Source organism: Pogona vitticeps, chromosome 12 (assembly GCF_051106095.1).
Source record: "Pogona vitticeps strain Pit_001003342236 chromosome 12, PviZW2.1, whole genome shotgun sequence".
Classification (NCBI taxonomy): Eukaryota; Metazoa; Chordata; class Lepidosauria; order Squamata; family Agamidae; genus Pogona; species Pogona vitticeps.
This window is the reverse complement of record NC_135794.1, coordinates 2,629,506-2,655,052: the sequence shown is the minus strand read 5'-3', so window position 1 is coordinate 2,655,052 and position 25,547 is coordinate 2,629,506. Positions and strand designations below refer to the sequence as shown.

General features: G+C 45.4%; 1 protein-coding gene across 3 annotated transcripts in view; it reads right to left on the bottom strand.

Moving 5' to 3' along the window:
- APBA2 (amyloid beta precursor protein binding family A member 2) overlaps positions 1-25,547 on the bottom strand; it is an 84,900-nt gene that overhangs the window by 18,499 nt on the left and 40,854 nt on the right. For 2 of the 3 annotated variants that reach the window (XM_072981542.2, XM_078380917.1), the window contains exons 2-7: positions 21,704-22,720; positions 14,373-14,453; positions 10,911-10,947; positions 4,085-4,230; positions 2,104-2,139; positions 567-653 (exon numbers count right to left, since the gene is read on the bottom strand). In XM_072981542.2, coding sequence (XP_072837643.2) covers positions 567-653; positions 2,104-2,139; positions 4,085-4,230; positions 10,911-10,947; positions 14,373-14,453; positions 21,704-22,681 — 1,365 coding nt within the window. In that variant the 5' untranslated portion in view covers positions 22,682-22,720. The remainder of the gene's footprint in view (positions 1-566; positions 654-2,103; positions 2,140-4,084; positions 4,231-10,910; positions 10,948-14,372; positions 14,454-21,703; positions 22,721-25,547) is intronic. The other variant, XM_072981543.2, reaches the window with a different exon arrangement.

The following is a 25,547-nucleotide window of genomic DNA, read 5'->3' as shown; positions in this document are numbered from 1 at the left end:
CCTCGAAAGGACTCAATGTTAAATGGCCAGTTTTATTTGAATGAGGCATAGTACATGTGAAATGGAAGTACAGTACTTGGAAACATATGTCTGTACTCCATTCTTCTATTTCTTTGGAAGACAGTTTGATACTCGGGCCTCTGCCTTCCAGTTTCTTTAGAAAGGAGGAATTTTTGAAAACCAGGTGTGTCGAATATGAATGGAAGCGGCCCCTTGAGGTCCGTTGGCTTACCTATTTTGGTGCAGTTTATTGCAATAAAGTTCTGCGGTTATGAAATTCTGCTCCTACCAGCGCCCCAAACTGTTTAGGCTTTGTGCTTGCCGAAATCATTTTAGTTCCTTCCGCATGCTCAGCTCAAAGTCAAACTTTACGTTAACAGGAAGGAGTATTCCCTCCCCATCACCCATTTTTTTTCTCTCCTACGCAAGGTTATTTTGTAAAATAGAAATATTTCAATTAAAAATAAATGAATCATCAACGAATCATCTGAGGTTTGTTATCTCAATGATCAGGGAAGGAGAGAACCGTGATGGGAGACGAGTCTCAATAAACCGGTTGCACTTACCTGCGTATCTGCATTCAGGACTTTGATCCTCTGGGTAGAGATGAAAAGATCCACTTCCGTCAAAGCTTGGGCATCTCCCTCTGAGCTCTACAGATTGGGGAAGAAAAAGAGACCATGCCCCCCAGGGAGAATATTATGCTTTTTTTCTCTTTCTCTCTCTCGATAGCAGCTTCCTCCGACAGCTACTTCAGACAAGATGAGGGTGACACACAACGAGCAAATGGCACAGGAAGCTGGAAGATCGGACAACTTTCCAGAAGAGGCCAGTGCCCACATAACATGCAAAAAAAATAAAATATTAAAATAAATAAAAGAGCCACAGAAAAGGAATATTTCTTTTTAATCGTCCCTGATCTTTCCGTATAATCACAGGTGGAAAAACCAGATGACTCCTCAAGTCTGTTCCGCCTTTTGAGTCTCCTACTGCAAGATCGACAAAAAAGGGGAATCTACACGTCTAGGGGAGCTTCTCTGAACAGAAGTCTTTCCTCATATTTTTGTTATGTGCCCCATGAATGAGTGATCCCCAAAACCTCCTGTCCTCAACGGACCTGCGCAGCAGTTGCCAACACAAACCCTGTGGCTTCCTTTAGGGCAGTGGTCCCCAACCTTGGGCCTCCAGATGTTCTTAGACTACAACTCCCAGAAGCCTTTACCACCACCTCTGCTGGCCAGGATTTCTGGGAACTGAAGTCCAAGAACATCTGGAGGCCCAAGGTTGGGGACCACTGGTTTAGGGAGTCATTCCATCCCATACTTGGTCTTCCTCTTTTCCTGCTGCCTTCAGTCTTTGCCACCGTTACTGTCTTTCCTACTGCTTTGACATCATACTCAAATGGGGGGGGGGAAGGACATTTCCCCCCCCTTTGACATCATACTTATATCGGGAAAAATGCCCTTGGAGCTATAATTTATAAAAAAAAATACTCTATGCAAAACTGATGTTGTTGCAATTAGCACGTGCAACAGGTCAGCTTTCACAGGAAATGTCAAGTTCACCCACTCCAGGAAACAATTTGCTGAGACCGTAATGCCACTGTGGCATCACAGTGCAAAAAAAGTGTGTGATTTTTTTTTTGTGACCTGTCCTCAAACCCACACAGACGAAGCCATGCTGGCTGAAGATGTGGAAGGCTTCTGTGGTTCAAAAAATATATATATATAATGATGAATTTTTACTAAACCCTGGGCAAAAGGGGGGAAAAGTAATATTTGGCTGAGCTTAGCAAATGAACAGAAATAAAAAGGAAATGGACAAACCAGAACACCGGGATAGAAAGAAATCTGTAGGACATCAGGAATTCTAAGAAAATACCAACCACGCTACATGGTGAAAGCAGGAAAAGAAAAATCTAATAATCTCTCACACTCTACATCCAGTCAAACATAAACAGACAAAAGACTAAGAAGAAGGGGGGGGGGAAGAATCCTGCTTTTGGGAAGATCCACAATGAAAGACACAATATCTCAGGATGCACAAGGACAACAGAGAGAGAGAGAAACAGACATTAGCATTCAAGAAAAACAGTTTACACACCGCTTTTTTCTTGATTTTAGCTGCCTTTTGCATCCTCTGGGAGAGAAGCGTTTAAAAAAAATCAACAAAAGATAAATAAAAAGGAAATAAGACAAATGCACAGAAAGAAAGAAAAACGGGGAAAAGGAAGAAAATAGACATCAGGTGAAGTCAGGGAAATCTTTGGAGAAAAGTTTTCAGGATTTTCAAACCTGCTACCTATAGAAGTAGACATAGACGTTGATGGATTCCTCATCAGGTGAGTTTGAGGAAAGACTAAAATAGCTCTGCCCTTTTTAGCAAGGGCTAACCCACAGCAATTCACCACCTGCCATGGGCTCCTTCCTTAAAGCCCTCGATCAACCCAGTTCTGACGCAGGTTCAGGAACAGAAGCCAATCGGGCTCAAGGAGATCAGGCCCAGCGAGAGGGGGCAGGTGGCGCAAAGCCACAATTTTTGTGGAAGAGTCAAGCTACCAGTTTGGAATTCTTCCAAATTCATAACCCATCGTCTCTGAAAAAAAATCTGCCAAACAGGAGCAGGCAGCAAAGGCAGTCATAGAATCATAGAACGACAGAATCACAGAACGGCTGAGTTGGAAGGAGCATACATGGCCACCCAGACCCACTCCCTACTCAAGGTAGGAATCCAAACCAAAGCAGATGTGACAGGGGGAGGTCCAATGGTCTCTTGAAGGCCTCCAACGTTGGAGCGCTCACCACCTCCAAAAGTCATTGGTTCCATTGTTGTACTGCTCTAACCAGTCAAGTGTGACCTTCCTTATAAGCCGCAATGGTTGAGATTAGGCAGAAATTCTGCCAACCGACTCCCCCCTTCTTTCTTTGTCCTCTTTTTTTACAGCCAGTTGTGTGAATGATGGTGGAGTTAAGAATAGGGGCAGTTTTCATCCACTGCTCACCTGATAGTGTGATATCAATGCTGACCTACAAAACTGTTGTTTCAGGGTGATGTAAATCAGCATCCTGTTATAATTTCCCATGCTTTTACTTCTCTCTGGAGAGCCTAGAATTCATTTTTTCCCCTTCCAAAAAGCCTACTGTTATTTCTAAACCTCTGGGAATTGTGTCATTCCCCGGTCAAACAAAACAAAACAAACTGGGTCGAGATGTGCAGAACACATCTTCCATTCCAAAATTTTAACCATCTGCAAATCTAACTAATTAAAAGTGCCTTCTGCCTAACAGATGTATGCAGTGACATTTTTTTTAAAATCCTTTCAACAGTGAAATTGAGTACCATGGCTTTCTGCAAAAATATTTCCAGAGCAAGGACAACAAGAAGGATCTCATGTGTCATAATGTTTGAGTGAACTTTTTTTAAATTGGCCTTACTCATTAGTAGCCTTGCATAAATTAGAACATCTGCATGTACACCTAATGGCCGGCTGTTCACAGCTGTTTCTTCTGAGGCAAGCACTGCCTTAGGAGAGAAGCGTCTTGCAGGACATGTTAAATAGCACGCCCCTTACCTCCAGAATTAGCAGAAATGCTCCTACAGTATAACAGACAGTGAGCAGGCTTACAAAGTTTGGGAGGGTGTTCAAGCCGAGCTTTATCTGGTAGCTGTAAGCTAGCAGTGACTTTAGCGAGCCCATGGGGCAGGAGTTGAACCACTCCGTTTAAGGTGAAGTTTAAGGTTGGAGAAAAAAAGGCTGTTTGGAAGAAATCAATTCTTTGTTCTTTATCCTAGAAGAGGTTCCCCCCCCTCTGCTTCAGAAGCTTGGGTTTTGCTGCATCTAAGCCACCAAGACCATTCAGAGGCGCTTAGGAGGAAGGTCCCTGCTTGTTATTTCTATTCTGCTCTTGTGTAAGGGTGTTTACAAAGAAAGGAAGGGAAAAAATGTGGCTGGTGCTGGGAACAGCATGCTCCCGCCACAGGAAAATGCTCTGCTCACAGGAGGGAGGAGGAACGGATGTGTCTGGCTCTCCCGAATGCAACCCTCTCGGGGATCCGGCGCTTATCTTCCAAGAACGTCTCCTACCTTGACACGGCTGACCGCCTCCTGGGCTTGCATCATCCGGATGTTTTTGGAGGGGTTGCGCTCCGAAAGCAGCTGCGTGGAGCCCAGGTAATTGGCGGCGAAGATGATGCCATCAATGAGGTCTTCGGGTTCGCAGGGCCCTGGAACTAAAGGTGGAAGGGAAGACGAGGATTCTCTAATGAGGCAGAGCAGCGGGCAGGCACGGAAGAAGAAGAGAGGCCCCCCCCCATAATTAATTACAGCCTGATTACCACAGGCTCTTTTTGATCATCCTCCTTTGTCCATAAACATCTACCTAATTACCAAAGAGGACAGCACTAGGCGTTGCAGTCAATATGTAAACAGAACGTTCGATTCATGTAATTATGGGCCAGAGAACGAAGAAGCATATTTGCAAGATTAAAATTAGAAGCATGCAGGAAGTAGCAGCAGAAGAACTGCATGGGCACCACCACCATCATCATCACCCAGGTGCAAACTTCTAAAAAGAGTCATTCTTTTTAGCTCAGGAAACCCTGGAAACTTCCGAATGCATCTTAAGGATCCAGTCTGTGCTAGCAAATGGCCGACAGACCGATCCTAAAGATTCACCCAGCCATTGCTTCTCTTAAGGCAAGGGTGGGTCCTCTTCTTTGCACGTGGGAATCTGTTACCTGCTTCAGATCCTCAAGCAAAGCCACCCCCACCCCCCGCCTTGCAAACCTACAATGGATGCAAACCACTGTGGACGACTGCAGAGTTTGAGAAACAAACATAGCCTGGTGTTTGTGTGTAGGGGGTGTTGTGTGGTCTATTTTAACAGCTTCTTGCAGGAGACTTCTAAGATTAAAACCTGCTTTTAGTCATCCTCATGTGCCATTAAGTCAATTCAGACATACAGTAGCCCTGTTCAGCAGCTTGCCCAAGGCTCCCTAGGCTGGCTCTTCTTCTCCCTGAAGGCACCCAGTGGGGGGACTCCCAACCTCTGGCTCTATAGCCAGAGACCTAATAAACCCCTGAGCTATCCAGCCAACAATCATGGTATACCGTCAAGTCAGTTCTGACTTATGCTGACCCTTTTCAGGGTTTTCCCACGTAATCGTACAAGGGAGCGTACAAAAGGCTGGGCAGCTGCTCTTTCACCCTGCCTCCTTAACCGAGTGCTTCAACAGACATTTTGGGCCCACGGAGTGGCTTACCATATAATGAGCATTATCAAATTTAATGCAACAGAAGGACTTCAAAATACAGTAAATCAGGAGAATTATAAAAATGCAACCAATAAGTGAATATGGACCAGTTCTGGAAATGAGGTTGGCAGAGATGCCAACATGGTGCTACTGCGTGGCCCTTCCTGCATGCGTCGCAGCTCTGTCGGAATGACCCTAATCTCTCCCCCCCCACACACCGTGATCATCTTCTGTTGTTCTGGACTATGGAGGCAAAGAGACCAGAATATCTGACTCTTGCCACCCATTTTTTTTCCTGTTGGATTTAAAAGGCAATTCGATATTGTCACATTATTCAGGAGTAGGAAACAAGCTTTATTTGTCACAAGCCCTTTGGCCATCCCAAAAGGAACGTAGAGCAGAGAAGGGCAACATCCATCAGCCTTCAAAGATCAGAATCACCAAAGGTGCCATAACGCGTCTGCCATCCTCCAAACGATTTCGTCTTGTCGCAGCGGAAAGACAGGCGGCGGCGATTTTTTGCACTCATGGCTTGACCTCGCCTTCTTAGCAAACAGATCAACACGTCACAAGGTGGGGACAAGGTGTCAGCCCTGCCATTAAGCCTAGGGAGCGGCCTCAGGTGGCAGGCCGATGGGGGGCGGCCAACGCACCACGTGGGTTGCCCTGGCTAAGCACGGATTTGAAGCCAGACCTCCTGGTCTAGAACCCTACCCACTCCACCATGCTGGCTGTCCTCTAAATGCATACCTATCATTAAAACTGTAAGTATATTTTAAATGTACGGGCAAATGTTATGACGAATAAATACATGTAGATTACATATATAGTTATAATACTAACTACATACTGTCCACTCCGTCCTGACTTATGGCTCAGCTTTGAGGCAGGGCAGCAAGCAGCCAGTGGGTGGGAAGAGGCACACACACACACACAATGTGTGATGTAGGCCACTGCATAGTGTGTGTCCCTTTTTATTCCACTTGCTCATCCTTCCGTAGCGCCCCTGCCATGACAACCCTTCTGGTGAGGGAGCCCCCCCCCAGCCCATTAACCGAAGTGCCTTGAGATTCCCCTTCAAGCAGAAGAGGAGCGGCTCTGATGAGGGAAGTCTTCCAGGCGCGCTTGTGGGGTGTGGAGCGCACAGGCAAGGACGGTGCTCGCTGCTGCTGGATCTCCATCAGCTTCTGCTGGTCGCAAGTGTCCCAGAAGGTCCCTTCTCTCCCTCCCCCCCCCGAGCAACAGAATGACAGGGACAGACGCTGCTGACATGCTCACCGCAGCCAGAGCCACGAGGAGAGGGGGTGGAAAAACTGATCTGTCGCCCTGGATTTGGCCAATCCAGATTCATGCTGAGTTGATTCGGCCCGAGACGTAGCTCCACAGCCTTTCCCCCTGAGCGAGAAAGATAGGATCTGATTGCCGTGGATGGGAAAGGGCTGAGCAGCTGGTACAAGGTCTTCTGCTCCAGAGATGGAGGGACTACGTCCCATCATGTCTCATCACTGGCCAGGCTAACTATTGCTGCTGGGAACATCACCTGGAAGGACAGACATCCCCCCCCAACCCTGCTCACTTGGCTGATATGTGTGTAGGGTTGTGTTGTTGTGGTGGTTCTGAGCCATCAAGTTGCCTATGATTTATGGTGGCCCTATGAATGAGTGACCTCCAAAATGTCCCGTCCTCGATGGCCCTGCCCAGCTGTTGTGAACTCAAAGCTGTGGGGTTCCTTCCCTAGAGTGAGTCCATCTGCCATTTGGCCTCCCTCTTTTCCTGCTGCTTTCCACTTTTCCCAGCATTATTGTCTTTTACAGAGACTCTTGCCTTCTTACGATATGCCCAAAGTAGGGCAGCCTCAGTTTTCTCATTTTTTTCACTTCTAGAGAAAGTTCCAGCTTGATTTGATCTAGGACCCACATTTTTGTCCTTCTGGTGGGTCCAAGGTATCTGCCAAGTTTTCCTCCAGCAGAACATTTCAAATTAATCCATTTCCCCCATCAGCTGTCTTCATCGTCCAGATTTATTTTAGAGTTCCGGAAGTTCCTTTCTTGTTCTACAGTTCCCAGAAACCTCAAGCCAGCTAAACTACTGATGACTCACACCTTGCAGGTGAGAGAATTCTCAAACTTATGGTCCAAATCTTTCCATGCGCTGAGTTGCACCCATGTTTTGCTGGTGGGCTTCTAGTAGACAACAGGTTGTCCACCGCATGAAGCGAGATGCTGGGTGATATAGGTCTTGAGTCCAGTCCAGCAGGACTCTTCTCGTGTTCCCATGGTCTGAAAGGGTTTGGGATGTAAAGGACCTTTAACACCTCATCCTTTCAGACACCTCCTTTCCCATCACCCTGATGGCCGTTCCCATGGACTGCAAAGACTCAAGAGGCGCACTATTCTATGGCGTCACTCCATTGGTGCCAGGACATTGGCCAAGACTTGGTGTTAGCCTACACAAACGCAACCCAATCAATGCGCCCCTTTGTGCACGGGGGAGGCCCTCGTGGTGGGAAAGCCACTTTTCAGCCAAGATTCTCTGCTCTTATTGAAGAGAACTTGCTGAATTTCCAAAGCACTCCTGAAACGCAATTTGAAAGCCACTGTTCAAAGCAGTCAAGAAAACAGATTCCAGTCCTTTGAAAAAGAAGCAAAAGGATTTTCACAAAACACAGGCTGCATTAGCTCCGCTCTCCCAAATCCAGCAATGCCCCTGCTTTCCACCCGTGCACACTCAAAATCAAGAGGAAGGAAGGCAAAAGTCACCATTGAGCACACCTTCCAGACAATGACTTGGGCTGGCCCTACTTCACAGCAGGACGAGGAAGGCAGGAAATTGGATTGCTTCGGGAAAACCTTTTTAAATATAACGTGTTGGCAGAGGAAGGAGAAACTCGTTCGGGGCTCTGGTTTGAGCAGCAAAGCATCTCAGACCGGCGTTGGGAAGAGGCAGCTCTCGGGGAGCGCCTTCGGAAGCTGAGCAGAAGGACTTCAAAGCACCCCTTTGAACTACAGACGGTGCTTCTTCCTTTTCTCCTTCGACGGTGTGTCATATTTCGGCCTTTGCTCCTCCTTGATCTTTTCACTTCCTGGGAAGAGAACTGGATTGACCCCCAACTCCTTAGGCTCCTTAGTTTAGGCTCAGGACCAGCCGTTAAGAGCCATTTCCCTCCGTGGCTGCCCCTCTCCTCCCCGGTGGTCAGAACACAGGGGTTGAACTTAATGCCTTCCTTTGCTTCTCAAAGGGGATGGTGGGAAAAGGGAGGTCGCGGCCGCCACCTTTAGCTCGTGATGTCGGGAAACTCATCGGGAACCCGCTGCGCTGAGATCCCAGTGCTCACACATCCACCTCTTAGGGGTTTGGGCAGCCCTCAAGGAAAAATGGAACTTTTTGCCCATTCAGACTCAAGAGACTGGAGAGGTTTTCTGGACTACAAAATTCCCACATGGACCACAAGGTTTCACGACTGTAGGTGTGTCAACCTGCTCAGATGGCTTACGATGCCTTTGTCACCTCCCAGCAATGCTTTCCTAAACAAGCTCATTTAAGATAACAACAAAACAGCATCCTTTATTATCGCCCTCCCAATACAACAGGGGAAGGAGGCAGCATTTAGATAACACTTTGTGCATCTGGCAGAAATGAGCTGCAATCTATGGGCTCTTATCCCAGATAAAACTTGTTAATCCTTTAAGATCATTTTAGAATGACAGAGCTGGAAGGGACCCCATAGATGCATCCAGTCCAGCCCCTATCAAAGAGGTCCAGTGGGGAATCGAACTCCCAACATCTGGCTAAAGCAGCCCGAGACTTAAGCCACTGTGCTATCCAACAGTTGGTAACAATCTTAGAACTGCAGAGCTGGAAGGGATCTCGTGGATCATCAAGTACAGCCCAACCAAGGAGGCAGAGTGGGGAATCGAACCCCCAACCTCTGCCTCCACGGGAATACTTAAACCATTGAGCTTTGCAAAGCTTGTCTGCACCTTTTAAAAGTAACCTTTCCAAGCTTTGCCCAGTCCTGCCCACTTCAAATAACAATCGCTCTTCAGAATCTCAGGCATAGATTTCCCCTGCTTTTAATGCCCTCCCCCAAGTGTCTAGGGGTAATTTTTGTTTTTTGCAACTGACTGCCACTGCCATCTGTTCCCCCCCCCCCCCCACCTGCATATCTTTCCAGGACAAGATGGCTTTGATTGGCCAGGATGAAAGATAAGAGAGCATTTCCAAGGTCAGCCTTGGAAAAGGGCGAAAGAGACACGGTTAAGCGGACCTCGCCTCCTGTGCTGTCCACAAGATTCTCAGCAAAGATCAATCACACAGATAAATTTAATTTCATTAGGCCAGTCATCCGCAGCAGTTATTAAAGCAATAATTAAAAGCTCCAGAGCCAAAGGGATTGCTGTAAGCATGCAAATAGGCCTGGATAATATACCTTGCAGTGGGAGTATTTTTTTTTTAAGCTGGTTTATTTAGCCCACAGCGACATCGAAAACTGATTTATGTTCAGAGACTTTCTTTATCTGCTACAAAGAAAATAATGTCTGGAAGCAAAAAAAAAGAAACTCCATCTTCAAATTACACACACACTGTTTCTTCCTGATGTCCTGGGGAAAACAATTCACGGTTCACTTCAGGATATACACCGTTCATTGTAAAGGTTTAAATTGGGATGAAACAGTCAAGCATGTAGAACTGAAGTATTTTAGGAGTCAGGACAAACACAGAAGTTCACCTACCCCGCCCATCCCTTTCAAGGTAGGATCTCCAGGGGCGTATTAACTATTCTCAATTGACTTTTCTTGCTTTTTGGCCTCAGTCCGTTGCACAAAAGGAAAAGGAGCGCACAAACCAAAACAAAGCAAAGACAGCTTTGTCATCACGCAACTGGCTGGATAGCTCAGTGAATTAGAGAAGCTGGATGTGGAGCCAGAGGTTGGGACTTCAGTTCCCCACTGCTATTCCCTCCCGGGAGAAGAGCCAGCCTGGGTGGCCTTGGGCCACCTGCACCGTCCCTGGACAACCCCAAAAGAAAGGAAGATGGTAAACCGCTCCTGAGTCTTCTCTACCCGGGAAACCTTGAAAAAGGGTCGCCCTAAGTCAGAATTGACTTGATGGCATGCAGTTATTATGATCATTCGGCAGGACAACAGGCAACTTGGCTAGAAAATAATATCCATAAGATAAAGTGTTACAGAGCAGAAAGACTATCTTACGTAATGTGCATTTTTCTGCAGCTGAGGCAGCATATCATTTACCTACTGATCTACCGTATTTTTCCCGTGTATAAGATGCCCCCATGCATAAGACACCCACCCCCCACTTTTCTAACCCAAAATTAAGAAATCTAAGTGGGGATTAGCAAGTGTAGGGGGAAAGGGATCAAAGCACTGCAGGATCGCTTTGATCCCTGCTTTCCCCTCCACTTGTTTCTCTTCTCTTCTCAGCTTACTTCCGTATATAAGAGGACTCTCAATTTTTAGTCTAAAGATTTTTAACAAAAGTATAGTCTTATACATGGAAAATATGGTATTTTGGCCACACACCTCTTGGGAATGTAACCCCTCCAGCAGCCGACCAACCTCAAAAAATGGCCCTTGCCCCCCCTTCCAGGTTTGCCATCCCTGCTATCAACAGCAGAAAGGTGGTGGAAGTGTACTCACCATCAACAAAACTGGGGAAGGAAGACACCTTCTTAGTCTGTAGGGGAATTAAAAACAAGGAGCTGTAGATGTCTATACAGCAACAGTAGGAAAAAGTGTCATGTCAGACAAGATATATTATAAAAGCATTTGGATAGTAAGAAAAAAAGCAGATCATTCCTCCCCATCCTCCACCCCCCCCCATGGCTTCTAGTTCTTCGCCATTTTCTAATTTTATGCAGCTACACTGTATTCAAGACTTGGAAATGGAGTGATGATAGGTGCTCCTTTTAAAACCCGTCCCTCCATCACTGAGCGTGGCTTGACTTTACTGTGAAACTGGTCTTGTAAAAATTGGTTAGAGTAACACCTGGTTTTCATGGATATTTTCTTTTTAAAATGTTATTTCGTCCTTCCATCGGTACATGGCTCAATACAGCAGCCGTTGATCTCTGTGTTAAAACTCATTTCTTCCATCGTTGTGCTTGCAATTCACATATTCTTCCCACTCATCTCAGATGTAAAGCTTGGTTTTAAAAATTTTAAGCCTTGTCTTTTCCTGGACTTAGAGACAGAATTGGCTGTGCGCAAAGCAGGCGAATATATTTTAATCAACCTTACCCGAAAAATGATGAGTGGAGGATGATGGGAGCTCTCTTCCTACAGATCTTCCTCGCATGTGGTTGGGACAGCTGGTCTAAAGATGACTATTTACATAAAATGCAGGTGACACTAAACAGGGCCTGTTTCTCTCTCCCCCCCCCCAAACTCTTGACTTTAATGGGACATTTATGCATGTTTAGCTGTGGTTCTTATATGACTGGACCGGTTCTCAAAGTTTCGTTCTCTTTGCTGCTTGTCTATTGGCTGAAGATGTTTATTTTATGGCATTTTAGTGTTCCAGAATGGTGGAAAATTGTATGGAAATTGTACAAAAAGCAGGATACAAACAGAACTAACAAACTTTTTTTTCCCAAAAAGCTAGGGATAACTATCCTAAGACTTCAATAGACCACTCAAAAGGCAAACCCTCAAAAATAGCATGCAAGCTTTGGAGAATACTATGCCTTCATCAGACAAGACGTTAAAAGGATCAGGTTAAAGACAAAAAGATGCCACAGATTGGCGCTTAAGTCCTTGTCGTCTTCAGACATAACGGAGGAGAGATGTGGCAACGGAAAGGATGTTTACCCATAAGACTCGCTGGCCAAAATTCATGAAGTCACAACAAGAGAAGGTCCACTTACTGCTGGATTTCAGCCATAGAGGGCTGGAAATTAAGACTATTTTAGTCTTCCCTCTTAGTCAGGAGGCATCTAAGATGTCTCTCCTCTTCCCACAGGGAATTCAAACCTGCAGGCAACCTGTCTACGCTCACAAGCTCAGTGGCTGATGGAACACAGCCCCATTACCCTCTCAACGTTAAGAGTCATTTTAAAAGAACCCCAAGTTTCCTTTTGGGAAATAAATCCCATACAGAGTTCTCATCTCATCCGGAGACAGGAAAAGCACCACCAGCCAACTTTAAAAACTCCCTTGCCTTTAAAAATCCTTGACCATTCATTCAGAGCTGTGGTTATTTTCATGCCCAAGGAATAAAAATGGCTGCCTGTCATTCCCCAGGAACTAACCCTTTAAAGGCTTCTGCTCAAATGGGCTTGATAGCAAAAACGGCATGAATGATAGAGTTAGCTCAGAGGATGGCGAGGGAGTAATCGCCTGATTAATATTGCACAAAGTGTGTGGAATGAACACCAGCCAAGGGTGGAAGGAGGGTGGGGGGGGAGGGAGGAATTTAATTTCAGCTGCTAAAAAAAAACCCCAAACCAAATACTATCAATGCAAGACTATTTTTTCCAATGTCAGTTCTGAATTAACGGCCTTTAAGTGGGAAAACATCCAAGCCTTTACCTTTTGTTAACAGCTCAGATTAACCATGTTCTGCATTTCCTCGGGTGAAGCTGACCTTGAAGAACAGCATCAAGGTAATGAAATGGCGGGACGTATTGTTTCTCACGCTTTTTAGGCGGGAAGGGTCTGTCTGGTCTGAATGATGATGGTAGGACCGAGTACTTAGAGGAGACCCAAGGCCACCTCATACAGTACCACAGCTCCATAGACAGCTGAGCTGAATAACAGAGATGTAGAGGCAGAAGGACTGAATCTCATCCAGTCCTTGTCAACGTAGGAATCCAAAGCTAAAGCATCTCCAATAGATGGCCATCCAACCTTCTGAGAATCCACCATTTTCTGAGCTGGGGGATGTTTCAGCAGGCCTTCCCTCCAGTTAATTCCTGATGTTTTCCTTTCCTCTCTTCTTCTATTGTTCGCCTTCCATCTTGTTGAATTTGTCTATTATGTAATAATTCTTTTTATATTTATCTGTGTATTTTATGTGGTTGTAACTGACCAGATAAGTGAGATATAAAATAAATAAATAAATAAATAAATAAATAAATAAATAAATAAATAAAAATAAAAATAAAAATAAAAATAAAAATAAAAATAATAATAATAATAATAATAATAATAATAATAATAATAATAATAATAATAATAATAATAATAATAATAATAATAATAATAATAATAATAATAATAATAATAATAATAATAATAATAATAATAAATGGTCCATTCTAGTGTCAAGCAGCTTTTACTATTGGGAAGCTTCCCCCTCATTTTTCACTAGATCACCTGTCTTGAAAATGTGAAGCCATTTATTCCTACCCTCTGGAGCAGCAGCAAAAAAAGGCTTGTATAGTCCCTTTCAGACATCAGAAGATGGCTATCTTATCACTTTTTCCTCTTCTCTTCTTCGGTTCAACCAGGCGTATCTCCTTCAACTGTTCCTCAGAGCTGAAGACCAGTTCTTGGCTGCTCTCTTCAACACGTGTCCCAATGGGTCAATATCCTCTTTAAACTGTACTGCCCAGGATTAGACACAGTACAGAGTGGTTAATCCAAAAGAGTAGGGTTAAAAATATGAGCACATTTGGGTTAAAGCGCTCATGGACAGTAACAAAGGCATAGAAGAGGCATTCCAGTTCTTTGCAACGGGAAGAAAGCTGTACAGGTGATGGTGATCTGGGGGAAGGAGCCGGCTCATTTATAGACGCTCGGAAAGCTAGACTCAGTTGGAGAGCTGGAGGCTCCTGAATTTGCCAATCACCCGGCTGAATTTCTGGATAGCTTAGTGGTTTAGGTCTCTGGCAGTGGAGACGGAGGTTGGGAGTTTGATTCCCCCATTGGGCCTCCCTGATAAGGTCTATCCTTCCAGTTCTGCAATTCTAAGGTGGTGATGACAATAATCTATAGCAGGATATAATTTTTGGAAACAAATGGCTAAAAAACAATGATCCTTTATGAACACTCTGACTTATTCCTTCAGAATAAAGTCCCCAGGTGAGCTACGGGTTGGAGAAAAGCTGAGAAGAAGAGGGGGGAAAAACAGCAGAAAACAGGCTGGGCTCCAATACTTGCCTCTGGGATGTTGTTGTTGTCAATTGGTCCATTAAGATCCGAACGCTGCTGTTTCCGGGGCTGTTCCAACCCATTGCACACCTGCATAGGGAAGTAGAAAGAGACGGCGTCATAATCAATAGCTTAAGGGGGGGTAGGCAGATCAATAACTATTGTTTATCACTGCATCTCGTTCATGGTACTTATTGTTCTCCCAGGTGGTAGAAAAAAAGAGTTGATTTAGACACTGACTGTTTGTGAGCACAGATGAGTACACACACTGAAAGATGCCCTCCTCAAGCATTGGTTTCGATTAGCAATTTGCACTACTCTTAAATCCTAGTCTTTGGTCTGGATTTGAATGCTAGATACTGAAGGGGTTCACATGGTTTTACAGTCACTAATTTGGGGTGTGTGTGGGCAGGGGGAGATCACGTGCCTGCCACCCCCACTCCTCCGCCACTTGCTAAAGGTGCTGGAAAGTGGAGGGTGCTCCTTACATATAACTATGTGGAAAAAGACTCCAGCAAATGAATTTTTAGCCATCAAAAGAGAGAGAAAGGTTGGACAAACACCCACAACCATAGAATGGCTCACTTTGCATGATGGCTTGACGGACATAGGGAGATTCAAGGCTTCTCCTGTACCATACATGGAAGGCTTACAGCTTCTGTAGCCTTAAACCCTCTCTAAGCAAAGACACATAACAGTGCCAAAAATGTAATTAAGGAGGAGGATGTAAAAACATTCATCAAAGAGTTTTGTAGCATCTTGAAAACTGCTAAGTTTTACTTGGCATAAACTGTGGGTGGGCTGCAGCACTTTGATAACCTACATTCTTACTGGCCTTACTTTGGAGTCCAATAGCTATGGGGCTCTGTCCACGGTCCTGAAATCTTAGTAACCAATCCCATACACCTAGCTCACAACTCCAGAGAGACACTTCAGCACAAAACTTCTGGAGCAGAATATTACTGAGTTTGACTCTGTCTAGGGCTGACTAATGGCAAGGGTTTTGGGGTTTTTTTTTTCCACAAGGGGTGATAGTGGTCTCCCTAGGGAAGGTGCAAAGAAATCCCAAGGGGAATTGGAGACTGGGAGCTTCATAACCACAGGAATGTTTTTATTGGCTTAAAAATGGAGAGCTTCTTATCTTGCTCTCTCTCTCCCTGGAGATGGATCTTGTGAGCTTTGAAAATTCTATATCTAGGTGTGTTATGTCAAGACAGCTTAAAAAGAGGAGAGGAACTTCATGACCATGTTTTACAAGCCAAAGGTCCCAAGCTGAACTCTCAACATCTCTAGGATCATGTGTGGGAAGCAACGGGAAGGGACCTCCTTTGGCCAAAAGACTAGAAAAAAAGCTCTGCCCGATCTGATTACAACTCATTGGATGGTACAAGACATGCATCCAAAGACCAAATATACACACATTTTATGCAAATTGATTTAGAGTAACAGCAGATTGACTTAGATGTTTCAGACATGGTAAACGAGCAGGTGGCTTCCCTGACTAGCTATAATTCAGCGAACGGCAAAAGACAGCTCCTATCTTTTTCACACAATGTCTTGGGGGGAGCCATTGACCAAATTTGGGGACAAATTTCCTGTCTTAAAGATGCTCTAGTCCCCACAAAATATGGGGAAAAAATGGTGCGGGGAGGCTGAAAAAGCCACTTTCGGTTTTGTGAGTTCTCCTTTTGACATGGATATAATTGTTTTGGTCTGATGACTTTTTGTAGGACCTTGCAACCCATTTTATAGCAAAAATGCTGGTCCTGGAGGCTTCTAGGATGAGAAAATGATATATATATTTTTACCCTTTTCAATGTTGGGTGAAGGAAGATGGGGTTTAAGGAGCCTCTAGGATGTGCTTTTTCTGCCTTGCAATATGGCTCAGGAGTCCAAGCCCTGGGAGGTTGTTTACTGCCTTTTTTCACAGGCTGTTTGTGGTGCTTCCAAAATATCTGGCTGGCCACCGAGGAACACAGGATGTGGGACCAGACAGATATCCCCCCTGATGCCATCAGACTGCTCTTAGGTGGTTACGAATACAGTCCCCTGTGGAGAATCTGCGGGCTTTTGCTATGCATTATCCTTTACAGGGACTATGAAATGTTCTTTACAATACGTAGGCTGTGATGTATACACCAATACAACAGCTCTGGAAGGCAGCGCAATTAAACAACACAAACACAAGTCACTGAACAAAGAAAGTCTTTTCTTGATTGCCACAGTCCACCTCTAGAAAAAGTTAAGGAAAAGGGTGCATTTGTGAATCCTTCGTAGATTCGATATCAATATAAGTGAATGAATGTATTCTGAGCAATGCCAAAATATCAACCAAAACTCATTAATCTGCTGGTAGCATTAAGAACCCCAAATAATATGACACAAGAAACACAACCTGGGAAACAGCAACAAGCCAAACACATATCAAGGACCGAGAATCTGAAAAGGGCCTGGGGACAAACTCAAGAGGCGGATGCCAGTGCTGTCAGCAAAAGCTGGCACCAGGCCTGAGCACCTCGAGAGGAGCTGAGATCCTTGGCGAATGTGCCCCCAGGGCTTGCAACTGCCAAACCCCAAGCCCCCAAAACCTCAGCAGGGAGAAGCTACCTTTTAGGGAGATCTCCAAAATGAACAGGTGCTTTACAGGTGCCAGTTACTGGCTGGGACCAGCTGCACACACCTTCCTCAACCCTATCAGCACACCTGGAACAGATGCTGCATGACATCCATCCCCTGAGGTCCACACCAACATGGAAAATGGGATGCTCGCCAGCCCAATAAAATTCGAGCACTGTGCAGTCCACTCGGGCAGATTTATCCACCAAAACATTCATTTTAATTCATAGCGACAAGGTGGTTTTTTTTTTTTTTACATTTTAAACATTTTATTATTAAGATATAAAAAGAAAAAATAATGAAAACTGGAACTACATACAATTCCTGCATACCAAAAGCTCCCAACATTGTATACGTGACGAATACTCTACATTTTATACTAAACATACTATTCTATGCTATAGATTTACTTGACCTTTTGAAACAGGTGCTCTGCTCATCCTAAATTCTATCTCATTCTTAGTCCACCTTTTTACTCTTTTAACATCTGCTTTACTATTTTCAAGTATTTTACAGCATTGTTTCTGTACTCTTTGTTTAAATCATTGAAATAGTTTTCCCGTGCTTTTCCCCCAAATTCTTTCACAGTTCTTCTGTTTATACAGTTTGTAGCACATAGTAGTGGTAGGTTATTGATCAAACAGCTGCAAAAGTATGCACCTGATCACCCTTGGAAATGGTTGTTTTAACGGGAATGATCTCCCTTAAAATGATCCTTCGGTCTGCTGGGGAACTGCTCCAGGCTGGCCCCCAAACGTAGGTCCAGGGTTAGGCCATGGACAGAGATTGGACTGGAGCAGATTCCCCTGTCCATTGTGTTATCACCAGAAAATAAACTGCACCGAACCGCTCCACAAGTTGTCTACATTGCAATTTCTTTCCCTGTGGTGATCATGCACTTAGGCCACAACAGGGTTTGTGCTGGTGAAATCAATTTCTTACCTGTCCTATATCGATAGCTCTCAGGGATAGAGAGAAAGACAAAGTGGGTAAAATCGCAAATGATTTGATCGTTTCAAAAATAGTTTAATGCAATTTGACAATGCAGTTTTAAAAACCAGCAAACTGGAAGACCGAAGATCCCAAGCTGTTGTTTCAGTAGGTGCCAAATGTTCAGAAGAACAGTAAAGGTGGAACCCGGCAGGCTTCCAAGGGGAAGGTAAAGGTAAAGGTTCCCCGTGACATTGAGTCCAGTCGTGTCCGACTCTAGGGGGCGGTGCTCCTCCCCGTCTCCAAGCCGTAGAGCCTGCATTTCTCCGTAGACCTTTTCCGTGGTCATGTGGCCAGTGCGACTAGACACGGAATGCCATGACTTTCCCACTGTGGTGGTACCTATTTATCGACTCGCATTTTTACATGCTTTCGAACTGCTAGGTTGGCGGGAGCTGGGACAAGTGACAGGAGCTCCCTCCGTCGCGGGGATTCGATCTTACGGACGGCTGGTCTTCCAACCTTGGCAGCACAGAGGCTTCTGCGGTTTAACCCGCAGCGCTATGCAAATATAGTGCACCGTAGAAAAAGCTCTCTCCCACAAGTTCACACAGTTCTGGCGAGGAGACACACAGAAAGGGCTCCCTAGCAGATTTTAACAATCAGGTCAGCATAGACACTCTACCAAATGTATAGGTTTCCAATTTGATTTTCCACAATGCCCTGAAAGGACTAAAGTCATATTGTTTTCCTAAGCCTTGCTAATCTGCTGCTACTTGAAAAATTGGAGTAAATGATTAAACATGTCTTTTTCTTTAGAAAGTGGGACAATTTAACAAGCCAGCACCTCACGAGGGGGTGCCTCGTTTGACGGCATGCACATTTGTTTATATTTATATTTTAAAAAATAGAGAGATGATTTATTAACTCAACATGCCTAATAAACTGACAGATCCCTCTACAGAAATCAAAATGCCGTTGCGATCCGGAGAACAGGTGTGGGCAGCTGGCAAACTGCACAATCTATGCCATGCTGACCAGTGATTAGTTTAAAGTATTTATGGCTACGGTAAAAGTCTAAAAATACATTTGAATACAGTATTTCATAATATTTCTTCAACAATATCTGGCCTTTTACTTGATACTGAACATTAGCCACATTTTGATGTCTTGATTACGAAGCTTAATTGGAGATATTTAGTCAGGATCAGTTTTTACCCTTCAAGGCAGTATCAGCACTTGGGGGGGGGAATCTGATTATTTTTATCTCAGTTTGACACTGGGTTCTGTGGGTAAAGCACCTCCAGGATAAATTAAGCTCCCTGTGCGGGGACTATTCATCAGAGTAAATTCTTCTCTTGGCCCTCAGGGAGAAATTTATCATTTCCAATGTGCAAATATATATATATATATATATATATATATATATATATATAGAAGAAACCAGGGAAAACCTTCCAATGCAGATCACAAACACCGTGGTGAATCTGGCCATGGTTGTGATACCCTGCATGCAAAATGTATTTGTTCTGTTGCAGCACAACCCGCAACAGTCGACTCTAGCCACACCTCTCTTTGCTACGACTCTCGCCTGATTCATCAGACACGATTCTTGCCTGCGCTGTGTGTCATCTACTAGGGCTTTATCAGAGCTACACAGGGCACTGGATCTACTTCAACATCTCAACAGCTCTTGCAAAGTTTGGACCAAAATCCGAAATGCATTCACCTGCTACAACAGCTACTAGTCCTCGCCTTACTAAGGTATCGGGGCTGCTATGAGCACTGGGGCTTATTTTACACCCACATTGCTTGGTGTGCTCTTCAGCTCGCACTCCTGCAAGCCAGAAACTGCCTTGCTGTAATTAATGGTGCAAAGAGGTAACGGATACTTCCTTGCCCAAGTCTGGAGAAAAAAACTTAACCAGATACAGAAAGGGTGGTTGCACGTACAAACCAGGCTAAGAGAAAGGCAGACCCTGTGGAGCATCGAACACAGCCCATGTCAGGGAGGCCTGGTGGGGAATCAAACTTCCAACTTCAGATATCTATACCACTGAGCTATCCAGCCAGCTATACTCTCTCCCGTAGAGTCTGTATACTTTTCTGCCTTCCCAGAATTCAAAATGAGTCACTGTTAGGCAAAGAGTGGAAATTTTTGCCTCTGCTGGGCAGAATGTCAAGTGGAAATAAAAGGCATCAAAATGCAATCAAAGCTTTTTTTAAAAAAAATCTGTAAATTCTTATTGACAAACAAAATGAGAAATTTAGTTCATTGATTTTTACATTCAGCTATGCTCCGTCAGGCTGCAATCTTGCACAGCCTCAATATCCCACTGAACGGAGTAGCGCTTGCCTTTGCATAGACTGCACGTACAGTCATACCTGCACAAAGCGGTCCTGTATAGCGCTGATTCACTATAACGCTCATGCTCGGGAAGCTGTTTTATGGTCCTCAAAGGGAGCTTGGTCTACCTAAATGAAACAGATGGCACGTCTGGGAGACGAAGGCCCTAGCATTCCTGCTCTGTGCTTAAGGTAGATTGGGTCTCCCAGGGAGACGTGGAGCCTGGTCTACCTGCTCTGCACCAGAGGTAAGCTGAGCCTATGAGTCCTGGGCTACCTGCTCCATACCACAGGTAGAACAAGTCCCCAGATTTTGCAGCATGCGGTAGAGTGTCAAAGGGATTCTGTTTAGAGTCAATTCAATTAGCATTCTATTTTGGGGGGAAAATCCTGAGCGCTCAGCAGGGTATTACTGTATTGGTATGTAGGCACCCTTAGAGGTACGTATAGCTAACTGTAGGCTGTATGTCTCTTTGTTTACATTTATAGCATTTCCATTGCACTTTAATTGCCCTAACTCCATCTAACACAATGCCAGGTTTTGTAGCTTGATGAGGCGCCCATCATCCTCAGCGGTAACTCAGGAGAATGCCCCAGAGCTCTAAGGAAGGACCTCATCAAATGACAACTCAAAAAATCCTACAGGGATGGGGCCACAGGATTTTAAAGTGGCATCAAATGTCTCTAACTGTGCAGTGCACGGGTTCCCCACGCGGTCTCTCCTGCTTCATTCTGAGCATCCTGGATGGATGCAAAGGCCAGAGGAAACAAAATGGCAGAAGGAAGGAACCCAATAAATGAAGGAAAGAGCTCTTCCTGCTTTAGCCCGTAGGCGAAGGTGTTCTCACATTCTTGACTCCTCTCTTACATTTAATAAGAGCCCTGCAAAGCTAAATGAAAACAAAATAAGCTGACCTGCTAGAAATTGGGTTGCGTTGAATGAGGGAAGGAAGGATTTATTGGGGAAAGAAATGCAGGAAATCGCATCTGCTCCCTGCAAGCCGAAGTGGCCTCACCCACTTTACCATATGAAGTGACTCAGCAATGAGTTGCCTTGTGAACTGAGGAACAAGTAACAGGAATGCAAACACTCCCTTCATAGTCCGTTACCCACATCCCTCTCTCAGCTTTCGAGTGACAAGGATGGGTAATACCTTTACCAGAGCTTGATGAAGATGTACAAGGGTGAAAGCTAGTTTACGTTTGTGATATTGGACTGGTCAGATAAAGGTGACACCCACCCTCGCTTGCTTTTGGATTGTGCACAACAACCACATGGGTTTTCCTGTCCCACCCTGTTCCATAGCTTCCCAATGATAATTTCCCCACCTACACCGGCAGAGGTATTCAAGAGGTGCAACTAGAAGGCAAGACAGACTCATAGAGGCATAGGATGCGACTGTGGCAGATTTGGTGCCCTTCCAGTCAAAGATGAGACGAGAGCTTACCTGTTCCTGTGACCACGTCTGCCTTTCCTCTGGAGTCCTCGACTTGGTCTTGAAGCCTCTGGGGGCGTCCCCAACTTGCTTGGATGCAGGGGGGATGTTGAGCGACTTCGGCCTCCCCAGATGCCTGCTGGCACCATGCCCAGAGTCTCCCTTATGGCACGCCTCTACATAGTCATTGGGCATGTTTTCAGTCCCGGCATGCTCTGGGCTCATTTCGGAGGCGCTGTTGATACTACTCATGCTCATGCTCATTTTAATCTCTGCTACGATCTGGTCAATGTCTTCTTCCTGCTCTTCTAACTCTGCCTCTTCTTTCCCAGAGTGGTAAGGGGACATCCCGTGTGAGTTTCCGTTGGTTTCTGGGGAGTAGTAGCCCTGGTAGCCTTCCTCGTTTTGATGGCAATACTGGATGTGCTCCTCTTGGTCTTGGATTTCCAAGCAGGCCACCTCGCCTTCTAAGATCTGGACACAACCATCATGGTAGCCTGCTGCTTCCGTCGCTTCCCGCTCTCCTTGGTGCTGATTTTTTGTTTCCGCCCATTCCCCTTCCTCAATGGCTTCTTGGCACTCATCCGTCTCCACCTGAAGCTGTTCATGGGGCACATAGTCCTCCCCATTGCACTCCATCCCTTCCAGATAACTGTCATCCTCCGGGCAATACCGGATGTAGTAGGTAACGCCCTCTTCTTCCTCGGGGAGACCTTCATCATAATCCTCCTCCTCTTCCTCTTCCGAGGTGTTGTTGACATAATCGGAACTCGAGTCTCCATCGCCGCTGTTATCGTTGCGCTCATGCTCCGGCGGGGTAGGGCTACCCGGTCTGATGGGCATCACATCTGTCTCCTTCTCCTCGTAGTCATCCCTCGGCAGATCATCTTCCTCTTTTTCCATCTCCCTGCCAAGAGAGGAAGCAGGACACACTCTAGCGCGGTGATCCAGCATGCCCGCTGCAGCGCTTTGACATTTCCTGTTCGCCATCGTCAATGCCTTACACGACAATCATTTCTAAGCAAACAGCTGCAGGGAAAGAACACAAGGACAAAGAACAAACACAGACATAAACATCATCATGCATCGAAAGGTCAGGCGCAAGAATCACTAGGATGCCCCAACATTGACATTTTTAATTGGACTTGGGTGGGGTCGCTTCAAGAAGGCTGCAGGAAAGGGGCCACTGATAATAGTTGCACTGGTGCAACAGATTGACTAAATGCAAGGTCAGCGCCATGTTGAAATGTCCCAAAAAGAAGTCAGACATTAAAAGGAAGATGGGATGCAGACATTGTTTGATCCAAAGATTTTCAGATGAGAATCTCAGGTGCTCTGGGATTCCTTAGAACAATCCTTCTCCGTCTCGGGTATTTTATGTATTACAGGCTTCCCACTGTCAAAGCACCCAGGATCCACCATGACAGAAACACATACACACCCTTTTTTCCTCAAATGTATAAGTTTACAGGTGTTTAAACATGCAAAGCCTAGAGAACCTAGGAACATTTTACAGTGCATAATCGTTTCAATCCTGCTGGGACACTTCACCGATCTAGAATCATTCCTGAACTGCTTTGGAATGCATCGGATGTCTGGGTTAAGGAAGCCGAAAAGGGGAACATTTCCCAGCACAGAGCCAGGCAGGAAGAAATGGGGTGCCCTCCATTTCACACCAGAATCTCCCACTATTGATTTGGGTGGCATGGTTTCTTGGTTTACAGTTCTTCTCAAGACTTGGGGGGGGGGGATTGGGAGTCCAGAGACCACAAACCTGGGCTCCAAAACCCGCATCCATCCTGCCCTCTATGTTACTCCCTCCCCAGCTTACATACAATATGTGTGTGAAGAATTAATACAAAGCACACCAGCACCTCACAGAGAACAATGGGGAGACCACAAAGAAGAAGGCAGACAACTGTGTCCGAGGGGAGAGGAATCATAATTACAAGCCGGGGGGGGGGAGGGAGGGAGACACACCGCATATTAAACAGACGTTTCAAAATGTCACTGCTCTGAAAACGATCCTTCGCCCATCCCAGGGACGACTTGATCGGTGCTGAGCGGTCCCATTACATTGAGCCGTTAAAAGCACCATTTAGGGCAATATTGATTTATCACTATAAATGTGATTAAAAGGCGGGGGGGGGAATCACAAACAGAGAATTCTAATTAGGCTGGTAGTTACTGTCACAGATAATGGCGCCTTCTGAAGCTCACCTAGCTCTTTAATCTTCTTCACATTGACAACGCTTGCACAATTTTACAAAGGAAAATTAATTCCTACTTTGCTTTCGCCCACCCACCCCCTGGGTGCGTCTTTAAGTCAACAAGGGAACGAGCCCCCCCTCCCCTTCCCCTCCCCCCCCACAGCTTTTCAGGCCCATTGCCGAATCAAAAGAAATCTTCAGCGACTGATCAACTGATGAAATCTCTATACGGATAAAAGCCACGTTATTAACCCACACCGTCTTGTTTCTTTGATGATGGAGACAAAGAACTCGCAGCCACGGGGGAGCAGCCATCCTTGATTTCTCAACTAAGAACATCCCGGGGGGGGGGGAGTGATGCCACATGAGAATATAAGAAGAGCCTCCCCAGGTCAGAGCAGCCTATAGTTGGGTGGGAAGCCTGCCTAGGGTAGCACAGACTACCTATAGCTATTCCTTTGCCGGCTGTAACATCCACAAATTCATCCCAATTAAGGCCGTCCAATTTGGTAGCCGTCCTTGCATCCTGTGGCAGAGAGTTCCACTGTTTAGCTATGTGCTGTGTGAAGAAGTCAATGCATAGCAGCCAGGTTCCTGCCAGGCTCTTCTCAAGGGGAAACTGGAGCTCCATGAATACACTTTTACCAACACCTTCAATGGTAGCAGATTGTTCTCCGTTATTTTTGAATCGTTCATGTCAGCCTTCTCCCTAGCCCGAATCTGTTAGAAATTTTCCTGCTGCTTCCTTGCCTGCAGAAAGCTTCGCCCTATGTTTCCAATGTGTTTCAGAATGAATGAATGGCACTAAAATGTATTTGGTATAACGTTCGACCCTGTCAAGTCCTCTGACGCCAACTGGGTGCCAACCAAAAGGCTCCTGATTCTATAAAGCAGGAGGAGGCTTAAATCAGGGGAAGAGTTTTGCGCCCATGGGGAAAGCTAGAAAGTTGAGACCTCTCAACTACACTCAAAAGGAGTGTAGTCAACTCTTTCCCCCCACCCTCGATGAAATGATTACATAGCAAGTAAAAAAACTGACTGCGACACACATTGATCAGGGACACGTAGAACGTGCTTCTACGCTACAAAAGGAAATCAATGAATAATTTGCAAGGTAATTTATTTTGGTGCAGTTTGAGACACCGAAATGAGGAACTCTCTCCGGTTTCCTTCGCTCGGCAGAATGGGCCTCATCAGCAGCATTAACTCATAAAGGCTGAGTGGATTTTCCTTCCCAGCTCTTTACAACTCAAAAAGTGATGAGTTACCAAAACGTTCTTGAACCAAAAGTCTACGGTACACATTGAAAAGAAAGAGAGAGGAAAGGGGGGGGGGGAGAGACAGAAAGAGAAAAAGATTAGCTCTCGATAAACCCCAGGGTAAAAATGCTGATTATAGCCCCTTGTCCTCCGGTTGAGCTCAAAGCAGGGTCCATAGCTCACTTTCACCTCATTTCATCTTCTCAACAACCCAGCGAGGTAGAACAGGATGAGGGGCAATGACTGGCTCTGGGTCACTCCATGAACTCTAATGATTCAGAGGGGAAGAGAGCCTGGATTGCCCAACTCCCAGGCCAACCCTCTAACCTCTACACCCCACTCTCCCCCTCGGTATTAAGGCTTCTTTGCTTCCCAAATATAACGAAG